Source organism: Leuciscus leuciscus (assembly GCF_965113295.1).
Source record: "Leuciscus leuciscus genome assembly, chromosome: 22".
NCBI classification, from domain to species: domain Eukaryota; kingdom Metazoa; phylum Chordata; class Actinopteri; order Cypriniformes; family Leuciscidae; genus Leuciscus; species Leuciscus leuciscus.
In genome coordinates, this window is record NC_138746.1 from 13,573,728 (window position 1) to 13,586,548 (window position 12,821).

General features: G+C 36.1%; 2 protein-coding genes across 2 annotated transcripts; both read left to right on the plus strand.

The window, feature by feature from the left end:
• The first annotated feature begins 133 nt into the window (after window positions 1–133).
• Window positions 134–4,258, plus strand: LOC309486504 (N(4)-(Beta-N-acetylglucosaminyl)-L-asparaginase). The gene is made up of 10 exons (XM_082153848.1): window positions 134–340; window positions 732–870; window positions 1,047–1,203; window positions 1,302–1,350; window positions 1,632–1,670; window positions 1,891–1,979; window positions 2,122–2,137; window positions 3,398–3,465; window positions 3,778–3,882; window positions 4,014–4,258. The coding sequence occupies exons 1-10, from the start codon at window positions 280–282 to the stop codon at window positions 4,119–4,121; spliced, it is 831 nt and encodes a 276-aa protein (XP_082009974.1). The 5' UTR covers window positions 134–279; the 3' UTR covers window positions 4,122–4,258.
• A 321-nt stretch (window positions 4,259–4,579) lies between these two features.
• Window positions 4,580–12,235, plus strand: rab1ab (RAB1A, member RAS oncogene family b). The gene is made up of 6 exons (XM_082153851.1): window positions 4,580–4,752; window positions 7,513–7,585; window positions 7,824–7,919; window positions 9,124–9,219; window positions 9,357–9,488; window positions 10,981–12,235. The coding sequence occupies exons 1-6, from the start codon at window positions 4,739–4,741 to the stop codon at window positions 11,176–11,178; spliced, it is 609 nt and encodes a 202-aa protein (XP_082009977.1). The 5' UTR covers window positions 4,580–4,738; the 3' UTR covers window positions 11,179–12,235.
• The last annotated feature ends 586 nt before the right edge of the window (window positions 12,236–12,821 follow it).

Genomic DNA, 12,821 nt, shown 5'->3' on the forward strand with positions numbered 1-12,821 from the left:
TCCACAGTAATATTATTAATGATTCTATCATATGTATTTATTTTTCTCTCTCTCCCATGGCCATTAAAAAAAAAACACTTTCAATTTTCACTTTCAATTAACACCCTGACTTTTATTTTGAAACGGTGTTTTAACAACCCTCGGGCTTACATTTTTACTTTCACTAAAGAGGGAAATGAATGTTTCCCGTAGATAAATACATGTATACATATTTTAATGCACTTAAGTCAAATGGCAGCTGTGGGGACATGGTCTTTCTCTCGTCCTGCAGTGTAGAGAATGAGATGTATGCTGCTAGCTGGACAAAATGCTACAGATGTTGTAGAAACAGCAATGGCAGGTAAATAGACAGCTGTTGTGCTCTTCATCAATCAAATACTTTAACTTTTATTATTTAAAGGGGATAAATACAGGTAGCCTACTGTTAATAATGAGGGATCTGGTTGGACCTTCAACAATTGTTTTTGTAACTATGTTTACTGGAGATTCAGTAATTATCATTAGAGAATTCATTCCCATTTTTCATATTAAACCCAAGCATTTGTTGTAAATGTTAGCAGACTTTGTTTATTTAAGGGATGTATTGGAACTGTTTAAGAATAATTTATTTACTAAATATGCCATACATCTGAAGTAAATAGTTTTCTATATAATGGCATCTTTCTTTTATAGCCTAAATAATAACCAGGCACAGGCCTATATGCTTTTCTGATAAATGTTTACTCTCTCAGAGGTTGAAGATGATGCAGACACGGGACGGCACATTGTTGGCAGAGGAGGATATCCAAATTTCAAGGGAGTGGTTGAATGTGATGCTGCAATTATGGAAGGTGTGCCAGGGAGATTTGGGGCAGTGGCTGCACTGCGAGGGTAAAATAAAAGTCTTTTGAGTATTTTCTCCATTAGAATCTCTTACATATAACAAAATTGCCCTTAGCTTTCATTTGCAATGCACTGATTGGAGAGAGAAAACAAACAAACAGGAAATCAGTTTTTTCTATAGCCTGGCCCAGAACCGTTTTGTATACTTTTGTTTTCATTGCTAGAATTGCACAGCCATGTCGTGTAGCTCGCAAAGTAATGGAGAAGAGTCCTCACAGCTTGCTTGTTGGAGATGGAGCAGAAGCATTTGCTCAGGATCTAGGTTTTACATCTGAGGCCAATGACAATATGCTCTCTCACCATACAGCTACTGCTTACCGGGTATTCACACACATGTTACTTATTATTTCAGTCCCTAGAGAGAATACATATGTTTAATGACATTTTTCTGTTTTCTTTTTTTATATGTGCTCCAAAAGGAATTCCTTGAAAAAAATCAACCTGTTAGTGGTGGGCATGATACAATAGGTAAGAGATTAATATAACCTGAAATCTTTCGCGATGAGTGAATCATATATGGGGCTAACCCATTTTTTAAGTCTGATGACTCAACCAGGTTGTGGTGGGGGTTGGTTAACTCACTTGGCAGAGAAACATCTACTATGACTCTAATTATTTCTCAACTGGTTATGGCCTAATGTAATAAAATGAATCTGACATGTTTATAATTAACTTTTGTGACAGCTTTATGGTAGTCAAGCAGTGCATTTCGCGCAGATTCCAGCTTAAATTGGTTTACTTTCTCATAGGTCTTATTGCTCTCGATCTAAGTGGAAACATAACAGTAGGTAAGATTGAAAATGTTTACACTTCCTGTTATCTTTATTTCTATAAAAATACTGTTTTGATGTTGTAGTTACATTTGGGTTCATATGTCATAATTATGCATGATACAGTATCAATATGAGTCTAATTATACATATGTGATATTTGCCCGGTATTTTTGTACAAATTCTGTTATTTGACAACTATCATTTGTATGTTCCTAAATTTAAAAGTATTGTGCAGGAGTTTCTACATCAGGAGCTCCCTTCAAATCACCAGGGAGGGTGGGGGATACTCCCCTTCCAGGCTGTGGTCTATATGCTGACCATACAGTAAGACGTGCAATCTGCAGGGCTTTTTATCATTAAACTCATAGTCTGTTTCTTTACTATCAAATTATATTAATTTTTAAAAAGAATGACAAGTTTCAGTGTTATTCTATTTAAGTATGACAGCTATTCTCTGTATTTTCAGGTGGGGGCTGCAGCAGGTAGGGTTCTATTTATTTATTTATTTATTTGTTGCTGCTTTTGACTTTGCAGCCTGAGCTTGTTCCTCAAATGTATCGTTTCTTCATTAGACTGGATTAGATTTAACACTTTATTAGATAAATTAGATTGTACTATTGACCATACAGTGTAGATATTTTGGGGACTTTACATCTGAAATACATATAGACAAAAGTATTTGTCTTAATTATTGAATTCAGGTGTTCAATCAGACCAATTGCCACAGATGCATAAAATAAAGCACCTAGCCATGAAGTCTGCATTTACAAACATTTGTGAAAAAGTGGGTCGTTCTGACAAGCTCAGTGAATTCAAGCGTGTTACTGTGATAGGAGGCCGCCTCTGCAATTAGTCAGTACGTGAAATTTCTTCTCTGCTAGATATTCCACGGTCAACTGTAAGTGGTATTATTGGAAAGTAGAAGTGTTTAGGAACAGCAGCAACTCAGCGACAAAGCGGAAGACCATGTAAAGTCACATAGCTGATTCTATACCTGGCATTAATATCAGCACAAAAACTGTGTGACGGGAGCTTCATGGAATGGGTTTCCATGCCCGAGCAGCTGCATGCAAGCCTCACATCACCAAGTACAATGCCAAGTGTCGGATGGAGTGATGTAAAGCACACTGCCACAGGACTCTGAAGCAGTGGAGACGTGTTTTCTGGAGTGACAGATCACGCTTCTCTGTTTTGCTGTCTGATGGGCGAGTCTGGGTTTGTCGGTTGCCAGGAGAACGGTACCTGCCTGACTGCATTGTGGCAAGTTTGGTGGAGGATGGATAATGGTATGGGGCTGTTTTTCAGGAGTTAGGCTAGGCTCCTTACTTCCAGGGAAGGGAAATCTTAATGCTTCAGCATTTTGGACAATGCTATGATTCCAACTTTGTATGAACAGTTTGGGGAAGGCCCTTTTCTATTCCAGCATGAATGTGCCCCAGTGCACAAGATCCATAAAGACATAGTTGGATGAGTTGACCTCAACCCCATCGAACACCTTTGGGATGAAATGGAACGGAGATTGTGAGCCAGGCCTTTGCACCCGATATCAGTGCCTGACCTCACATCCTTTCCAGAAGAATGGATGCTGATATAGCTGCAATGGGGGGACCAACTCCATATTAATGTCATGTATTTAGAATGTTATGTCATTACAGTCCCTGTTGGTGTTATAGTCAGGTGTCCCAGTACATTTGTCCTCATAGTGTATGTACTTTCAACATATATATTCTCTCTGTCTACAGCTACAGGAGATGGAGACAAAATCATGTGCTACTGCCCAAGCTTCCATGTTGTGCAGCTGATGAAACAAGTATGTAATTCTGTTTTGGTATAAATTAAATTATCACCATGGATGAACGTGTATTCGTGTATTCATTTAGGTAATTGTACATAGGATTATGTCAGTGTATCCAAAGGCCGAGGTGTATTTGTCTTCAGTAGTACATTTCATGTTGAATACTAGGAGCATCTGGGTATCCTGATGGTTGTGTCGTTGACTATAGTGGTGGTGTAAAGTGAAAACGGTCAATGAAAATCTCATTAAACCATTAGCAACCTGTTTGTACTTCAGTAAATTAGATCTGGCTCACATTTCTCTCATCTGTTGTTGTCTGCTACCAAGGGCTCATCTCCTAATGAAGCCTGTCATGCTGTGCTTGCCGACATACAGAGGAGAATAGGTGACGATAAATGCTTTGAAATTGGGCTTATTTCTTTGAATATGAAGGTAAACACCTTTTATATGGTCCACTGTATTTCCTTTACTCAATATAAATATTATTATTAAATATTGTTGGTATGCTGTTTCTATATTTTATCATGCACAAGGTGATTCCTGTACTTATGGTCTTCTCACAGGGAGAGGCAGGAGCTGCATCTTCAGTGGAATTTCCATACACGTTCTGGAACCAAGGGCTGGATTCAGTGGAGGAGCTTATTAAACATCCAAAATCCCTAAACGTTTAATTTCTACTCATTAAGCATGTGGGCGATCAAAACCTCATTACTTCTAACATTTGTTCAACTTTTCTAAGCGTTCTATGAAAAACGACTTTGTTCATTATTCTTCATCATAATCAATAAAGAGTTGGTGGTTTGGTTCACGTTTTCTTTCTTTCTTTTTTTGACGTGTATTGATCAGTGACTCACACTCACGTTAACCAATGCCACGTTTCACAAATTACGTAATTTTCTACCCCTCATGATAGGGGGCAGGATTTCGCCAGTCCTAAGCATGAACGATTCAAGTCTCTATGAACTCATCTTGAAGGTTTAATAAATAGATGTGGGTATTGTAGTCCTTTATACAGACATCTTCCTTTAGCACGGGCCAGGTGTTATCTGAATTGAACTACAACTTCCGCACAAGTTCTGATGACGACATAGCCTACGCAATCTCTTTAAGGAGTTCCTATTTCCTGGTTGAAGAGTCAGCCATTTTGGGTTTCAACCGACTAGACTTTGCGGCAGCAGCTAGCCAGCTAGTTACTTTTTAATCGGGAGAAAGGTTATTGTTTCTAGTCTCTTCACGCCGCGGAGTTGTTTTGTTAGAAGACAGCCGTTTTCACAGTGTCCAGTCCACGATGAATCCCGAATAGTAAGTGAATGAGTTTTTACACGGCTTGTTTGTCGTTACTGTGCTTATAATTTACCTGTAGCTACTTTTGACAGGCAGCAGCAATGATGACTAGCTGTGTGATCAATCTTACCAGTAAAGAATATCACGGTAACGTTATTTGATATACTTCACCGGTCAAAACCGGAAAGCTTCGTGATTTTCAAGACAAGCATTTTTAACACATCGCTTTCTCTAAAGGAGTAAAAACTTTTGTAATTAAACGGCTGTTGTATAGCGGAGCTCAGCCAAGTTAAATATCCATCCGCGTTACGTTTATGACAAGTAACGTTAGAGCTCATTAGTTAGTCATACCGCACCTTTACCATTTCTTACATTGTGATATTTAAATTTCCACTCGTTAAAGCACATTTTAGCTGCCAGGCATCAGTAGAAATTATTATGAAGGCTAACTGATGTAAGCTAACGTTAACGTCTCGGGTAGCATTTAATTTACTTTTTGATCATCTTGACGAGCCGGTAAAGTGGGTAACGTTAAATGGCTTAAATATCGTTAACATTTTTAGTAACCTGTTGCGGATCTCCAATTTGATCAGAAAGAGGGTTTTGATTAAGTAACCATTTTTTGTCAATGTCAGGAATGTGGACTTGTAAATTACTAATGAGTTAGCAGAGTCTGTAGAGTTTATTTATTTGTTAATACAGCTTTTAAAGTAGTCTGGATGTAATTACTTGTCTTTTTATTCATGGGTTTTTATCACCTGGAGTTCCTACACAAAAAATTTAATCACGTGCCTTGTTATTTAATCACAGGTGTATAATTACTGTACACTTTGACACTAAACTAAAACATAACAGTCAGGGTTTCTATATCTGGTTCTTTGAAATAAAAGATTGTTTAGTAGGATTTAATAGACACATTTCCACAACCGTCTGATTTGTGCTATCTTTATTTCCTTATTTGTACTGGTTTACATAATCTTAAAATGTGTTTTGTCATTGATTCTGTGTTTCCTGTGTTCATTGGCACTGAATTGTGAGGTTTCTATACTCCTGTCCAAATGTCTGAATGTGCAGATGTGAAGTATGTCTCAAGGAACTGAAGTGCCCAGCCCTTCCTTTTGCAAGGTAGTCATGTGTAGGTCACATGCCAATTGACAAGCTACACGGTCTATTACAACCATCACTAGTGTGAGTGTTAAGCAACTCAGTTGCTTAACAGACTTCATATCAGCTGTTGCATGAATTTTACATGGGCAGAATAGGCGTGAAATATGTTCTGTCATAGTTAATAGCCTAGCTATTACAATGGTGCTTGTTTAGTGGGTAACACTCATTAGTAGTTTCTCTTTCGGTTCTTCTCGAATCATATCGAAGATTCAATACTAAAGTGCTCACAGACTTTATTGTGGCTTCCTAAGATTACTTGAATTGTCATTAAATAAAGATAGTTAGCAAGTAGAACTTCATGCATATTATCGGTCTTTTCTGACACCAGTTTTTAACGTTAGTTTTTAACGTTCAGCTCAATTGTAGGATTTAATGCAGAATTTCAGATCTGCATGATACACTTTTAAAATGCAAACCTCTTTGTCTTTCCTAATACTGTATCTCATTGTTAGTGAAAAAAATGTGTTATTATAGTCATATTTAAAGTAAATATTTTGCATCCATAATTAACTGTAAAGGAACTTTTACTACACCTACTTATTCTGTTTGATAGAAATCAGAAAGTTTTGCAGTTCGCAAACAGAGGGTCTTTACATGCAGTTTTTTGTGTAGTGGCTCCCTACACAGGATCGTTTGTTGCAGTCAACCTAACAAGGAGAGCATGACTTGAATTCAGTGGCAGGGTAGAGAGGAAAACATCAGACTGTTCTGCTGAGTCGTCGATGAGCTGGTCTTGACCGGGCCGATCTGCTGAATTTCCTTCCTATGGACTTTTCTTACTAGGCCATGTTGAATAGGGCCAGAGGATTTAGCACAACGGGCAAAAATCCCTCTCTGTGGAATGCTTAATCAGCTTACTCAAGTTTCCCGACCTCAGAGGTCCTCAAGCACATTGTCTCTGTTAAACAAACATTTTATTTTTTGCATGCAAAAGTGGTCCAGGGACTGATTTACTGCATTTTCAGCTGAGTTCCATCAGTTGTCAACAATAAGTTTGACCTATTTCACATGTTGCAGAGGGATTTTTATGAGCTCATTGCTCATGTATGCCTAGAAAATCAACAATGCGAAATATACAGTGAAAGAAAACAACAGTTGGTTTCATGCATGTCTTTTGAGATGTACGCCATACTGTTTGCATCAGTATAATGGTTACACTACTGTTCACATGTTTGGGGTCAGTAAGACTTTATTTATTTTATATTAATACTTTTATTCAAGGATACAAAGTGCTCAAAAGTGACAGAAAAGACACGTCTAATGTTACAAAAGATTTAGATCTCAAATAAATGCTGTTCTTTTGAACTTTATATTCATCAAAGAATCGTGAAAAAGTATCAAGGTTTCCAAAAATATTAAGCAACACAACTGTTTTCAACATTGATAATAATGTTTTTGTTTGCTTTTTAGCAGCAAATCAGCATATTAGAATGATTTCTTAAGGATCATGTGACACTAAAGCCTGAAGGAATGATGCTGAAAATTCAGCTTTGCCGTCACAAGAATCAATTATATTTTAAAATATATTATTGATAGAAAATAGTGAATATTTTAGACAAATGCACTGTCAAATATTGATGGTCTAAAGTTTTGTTGCTATTTCTCTTGCAGTGACTATTTATTCAAGCTGCTCTTGATTGGTGACTCTGGTGTTGGAAAGTCTTGCCTTCTTCTCCGATTTGCAGTGAGTAGACTATAAGTTTCCCTAGTCTTGTCCTCATTTTTGCTTGAATCTACATTAGTATTTCTGGTCAGAAGTGGCAGAGGTTTAATAATAAAAATGATTTAATTTATGAAATTAATTGATATAATATTAATAAGAGAATGTTATATCACATTTATAGTGAATTAAATTGAGCTGAATAAAAGAGATTTGACTACCGAAACATCTAATTCACCTGTTTTTTTACTTTTTTTTTCAGGATGACACATACACAGAAAGCTACATTAGCACTATTGGTGTGGACTTTAAAATAAGAACTATAGAATTAGACGGAAAGACCATCAAACTTCAAATCGTAAGTTCCTTTATATCCTGTAATGAAAATGAATGGTTGTGAATAAGATGACATGAGCTGAATATTTAAGCATGTGATTGAAGAAAAGTGAACACTTGGTGTTTAGTGGTCTCATTTTAATAATTTTTGGACAACATCAGAGAGAGAATGGTTATGCCATGTTTAAAGTGGTCACACAATCTCAGAATCTCATTTCCCTTGATCTTGTGATGTAAATTATGCAGGGACTTTGCTAACAATAAATAGGGCTGGGTTGACGATATTGATTATTCAATTTTAGCTCATTTTGATGAACCAATATCAATTCTTAAATCGCAAGAATTGATCTTTTATTCTATTCTGTTTTCTGTTAATGCATGAAGAAAACTTCACTACACAACATATAATAGCAATAACTTTGTGCTTTGTTAGTTTTGAAAAGAAACAAAGTCTCAGCTATGAATTTCTGGCAATTTTATCATGAAATTCGAACAATAAATGTAATTTTTTACACACTTTAATATGACGTGACAGATCGCTGTAGCGCCTCATTTCAAGCTCACGAACTTATCATCTCTTCCTCTTTACTACTAGTTATAGCACAAAATATGAACAAATAAGCATGAAAGAAACATTACAACCTACTGAAATGATGTGATGTCCCCATGTAACTGCTCGGTGTTAAATAGTTAAACCGCATAAAGTGAAATAGCTTGTAACGGCAACATAACACAAGTTACAGAAAAATAGCTATAGCTCTAGAAAATGATATTAAATTTATGCACTCAATTACATATCCATTATATTTGTACTTAGCCTGTTCATTTAATGTATGTTTGAATGAGTCTGTCAGGAAAACAAGCTTACATTTTTATATTTCCACAATAAATTTGAGTAGAAAACATTGTATCATTAAGAAGTTTAAAATTGCTTTATGTAATTCAAATGTTTGTATACAACTTCACATTTTTTATTAGTCTTTATGATAATAGCTAAAAAATAAGTGGCAAATGAATTTAATAGTTTTTGTTAATTTTAACCTTTAATATTATAGTAATGCACCAACTGGTATCTCTATATAGGTCTGTATAGTTTACAGCATTAGTCAAGAGAATCAAATCTATTTGTGAAATCTGTGTTAATGCCACTATTGCTACTATAGCTTAAATAATATTTTGAGAGCCTATTTTTGTGTTTGATTCTAGTGTCATATGATTCTTTACAGTGGGATACAGCAGGACAGGAGAGGTTTCGCACAATCACATCCAGCTACTACAGAGGAGCACATGGCATAATTGTAGTCTATGATGTTACAGATCAGGTGAGCTCGTCCAAACCTTAAGCAAGTGTCCTAATTTTACTTTAAACACCAGTGGAAATGCCTTGAAACAAAACTGTTTTTACTTCTGCTCCACTGTATTTATGTTTTAATGTTTTTTTTTCTTCCATTGATCTCAGGAGTCCTTCAATAATGTTAAACAGTGGCTACAAGAGATTGACCGCTATGCCAGTGAAAATGTTAACAAGTTATTGGTTGGCAACAAGTGTGACTTAACAACAAAAAAAGTGGTGGACTACACAACGGCAAAGGTAATATTGCTATTCTCCATATTACTCCATTTATTCTAATATTATTACGACTCTGTTCCAATCCTAGTGAGCTACCTGGCTGTCTACCCCCTACATAGCCAGCTGCCTTCTAACTAAAACGAGAACTCATAACTGACTAATTTGGAATGGTATACTTGGGCAACAACAATAAAATACATAGAAATGCACTCATATTTATTACTATTCTCCTTATTTATAGAGCGTATAGATTTTAAATAATACAAATGATATATACACATTTTTTCATTTACTTCTCTATACGTTTATGTTGTGTTTTGGAGGATAAAAAGTACCTTTTTACCTATTTGCAGCAAAATACCTCAACTACACCACTAACATGCATATGAAATATAAACATTTTATTGAAAAAATAACTTTAACGATTACAGTATTTTTTTCAACTGCTTGGACACATTTTCAAAACTATGCCTTTTTTCCCCCCAAAACTTTACACACAAATCCAAGAATTGCACACGCAAAATGCCTCATATCTCTTGCAAAATGAAGCACTGCTTTCAAAATATCACAAACACATCTCAAAAGCAAACATTTGTCTTGTTGCAAACACCTTTGCCATAATATTATATTTTGGATATATCATACAGTTATTCGAAACCTAAAGCTCTTTTTTCATGAGCTTCTATGTAAATTTCTGTAGAAGATTGAAAGTAATTGGCAGAGAGATGTTGAAAAATTCACGGTAAACACGAAAGCAAGATTGAAACCAAACTTTTTTTATACATTTTTTCCACTATAAGCGTTTGTGGTTGTAAATACAGTATTACACAGTCTGAAAAACCTATAACTTGACCTTTGGCCTATTTATAGGCCTATTCTAAAGCCATGATTGGTTGGTGTTAAGTAAAGCAATGAGTGTTTGCACATGTGAGGAGTTAGTGTGATGCACTGATGAAGTAGTGTGGCATTTCGGTAGGTTGTGTTTGAGAAAGGAAATCAAGAAACTTCCTGTTAGATGTTTGTGTTACATAGAGAATTGTGTTGTGGTTTGCAAAAATTGTTTTATGAAATTGAAAACTGAGTTGAAGGCCAAGAATTGGTGTATGGTTTTGCAGATTTGGTGTGTGGTTATGGTGTTTGAGTGTCAGGTTTCAGAAATTGTGACTAGTAAGGATTTTGTGTGTATGCAGTTGAGAGAAAAAAAAAAAAGGGGGAAAAAAGTGTAATTACCGTATGCGAATTTTGAGGTTTTCACAAAAATGAGTTCATCAAGACCTCGTCTAACCCTAAAGCTCAAATAGTTTTTCTCTGCTTTCTTCTCGACGATGCTTCCCCTCAGTACAAGTACCACAGTTGGCTAATGATGCTGTACAATGATGGTCGGGAGTGTGCCTTAAATTTCTGCCTACATAGGCAGCTCACTAGGTTTTGGAGCAGAGCCTATACGCACGAGACTTGCAGCTGTTCACTTTTCCAATGTTCTAACAGAAATAACTGCTTGGTTTATCTCTAGGAATTTGCTGATTCCCTTAGCATTCCTTTCTTGGAAACTAGCGCTAAGAATGCTACCAATGTGGAGCAGGCCTTCATGACCATGGCTGCTGAGATCAAGAAGAGAATGGGCCCCGGAGCCACCGCTGGAGGTTCTGAGAAGTCTAACGTGAAGATCCAGAGCACTCCGGTGAAGCCTGCATCTGGAGGCTGCTGCTGAGACCCCCTCAACCTCGACCCCCCCCATCACCTCGGCCCATGGATCTTGGAGCAAGAGCCCCCACAATAGGAGAAAGAAAGGGGAATAGATCATTTGTTATGGAGCAAAGAGTGAATATGGAGAATAGAACGAATAAAAGAGAGTGTGAAACAGGCAACAATTAAAGTTACCCATGTTGTACTGTATGTAGCCGCACTACCAAAAACATTCAAAAATCTGCTGCCCCCTCCCCTCCCCTCCCCTCCCTGGCTTTTCACAAACTGTAACTGATGAGATTTGGTAACGGTCAGTCCCCTTCACCCCTGCCGTCTGTCAGGGGCTGCTTTTAACCAACCCCACATCAAGAAAGGATGGATTTAATTTTCCCTCAACGATTTTAAATTCTCTGTGTTGCAGGTTTCTAAGAATAATGTGTGTATTTATCTCACTGCATTCCTACTGCAGGGCTGGTCTGTGGTCAAAATTCAATGACGTTTTGTTTTTCTGTCCTTTTTCTTTTCTTACTTTATTCTTACTTGTTGATTATTTTACTGTTGATATTTGCATGTGTAGGTTTCTGTCCCCACAGATTGTTTTGTCAGTCTGATGCGATCAACCGGGCAGCTGTGGTTCCCAGCTCAACATCAGTTTAGTAAAATATATGTACATATACATTATGTGTATATATATAAGATCTGAATTGACAACTCTGTAGAGTTAAATACATGATTCGAGTAGTTTTAACTTCTTTTTCATTAAGTTGTGTCTGCAGACTTGTAGTTTTGTTGCGCAATGTGTAACAGTTAACAAAAATATAAATAAATATTGTACGACCATACTGTACAATATCAGTATGTCTGCAATTATTGGTGGGACATGTAGAAACCCTTTGTGTTTTATTTATTCAACATTTATATGCAAATATATTGTTCCAGTAATATACAGTCTCTTAATATTGGCCATTTACCTGCGGAATACATTGAAAGCAACAAATTCACATTTTGCATATGTGACAAACACTATGTTCTCTTTTTCATAATAAAGACAAATGAATTCATTTTTTGAATCAACTTGGAAACCGTTTGTCTAGTTTATAATTTTTGGTTGTTTTGGATGGATATTTTACATCCCAGATATGGGACATTTAGTACAAGTAGGATTAAAGCTTGTTGCGGTACATGGCCCTTACAACACTCCAAAAGGGGTTCATTCATATTGTAGTATTTATATATCATCATGGTATTTCTAAATAATTAGAATTATTTTTAATATTTTCAGTTTTCATTGCATTTTTTTTGCTTTTGGCATTTCCTCAATATGTTGCATTTTAATTCCAATTTCAGTATTCGTAATTTAATTAATCAGTGTAAATGTATTTTATTCCAGTTAGTCCAGAGTTTTTCAGCTTATATATATATCTTTTTTTTTCTTTTTTTATGAATAAAATCTTTAGTAGGTTTAGTTTGAGCTTTAGTTAACATTAACAATAACAACACTGGTTTATGGATCCACCTTATGAAATAACTGATTTACTGTTTAGGATTAAAAAAAAATTAAATGAGGACTTCTTTTAATACAGTATCCTCTGGTTTCACAGACTAAAATGCATGTTTGAGCTGTTTTAACTGAAAGCAACTTGCACTGACATTACTGTGCATCTACGA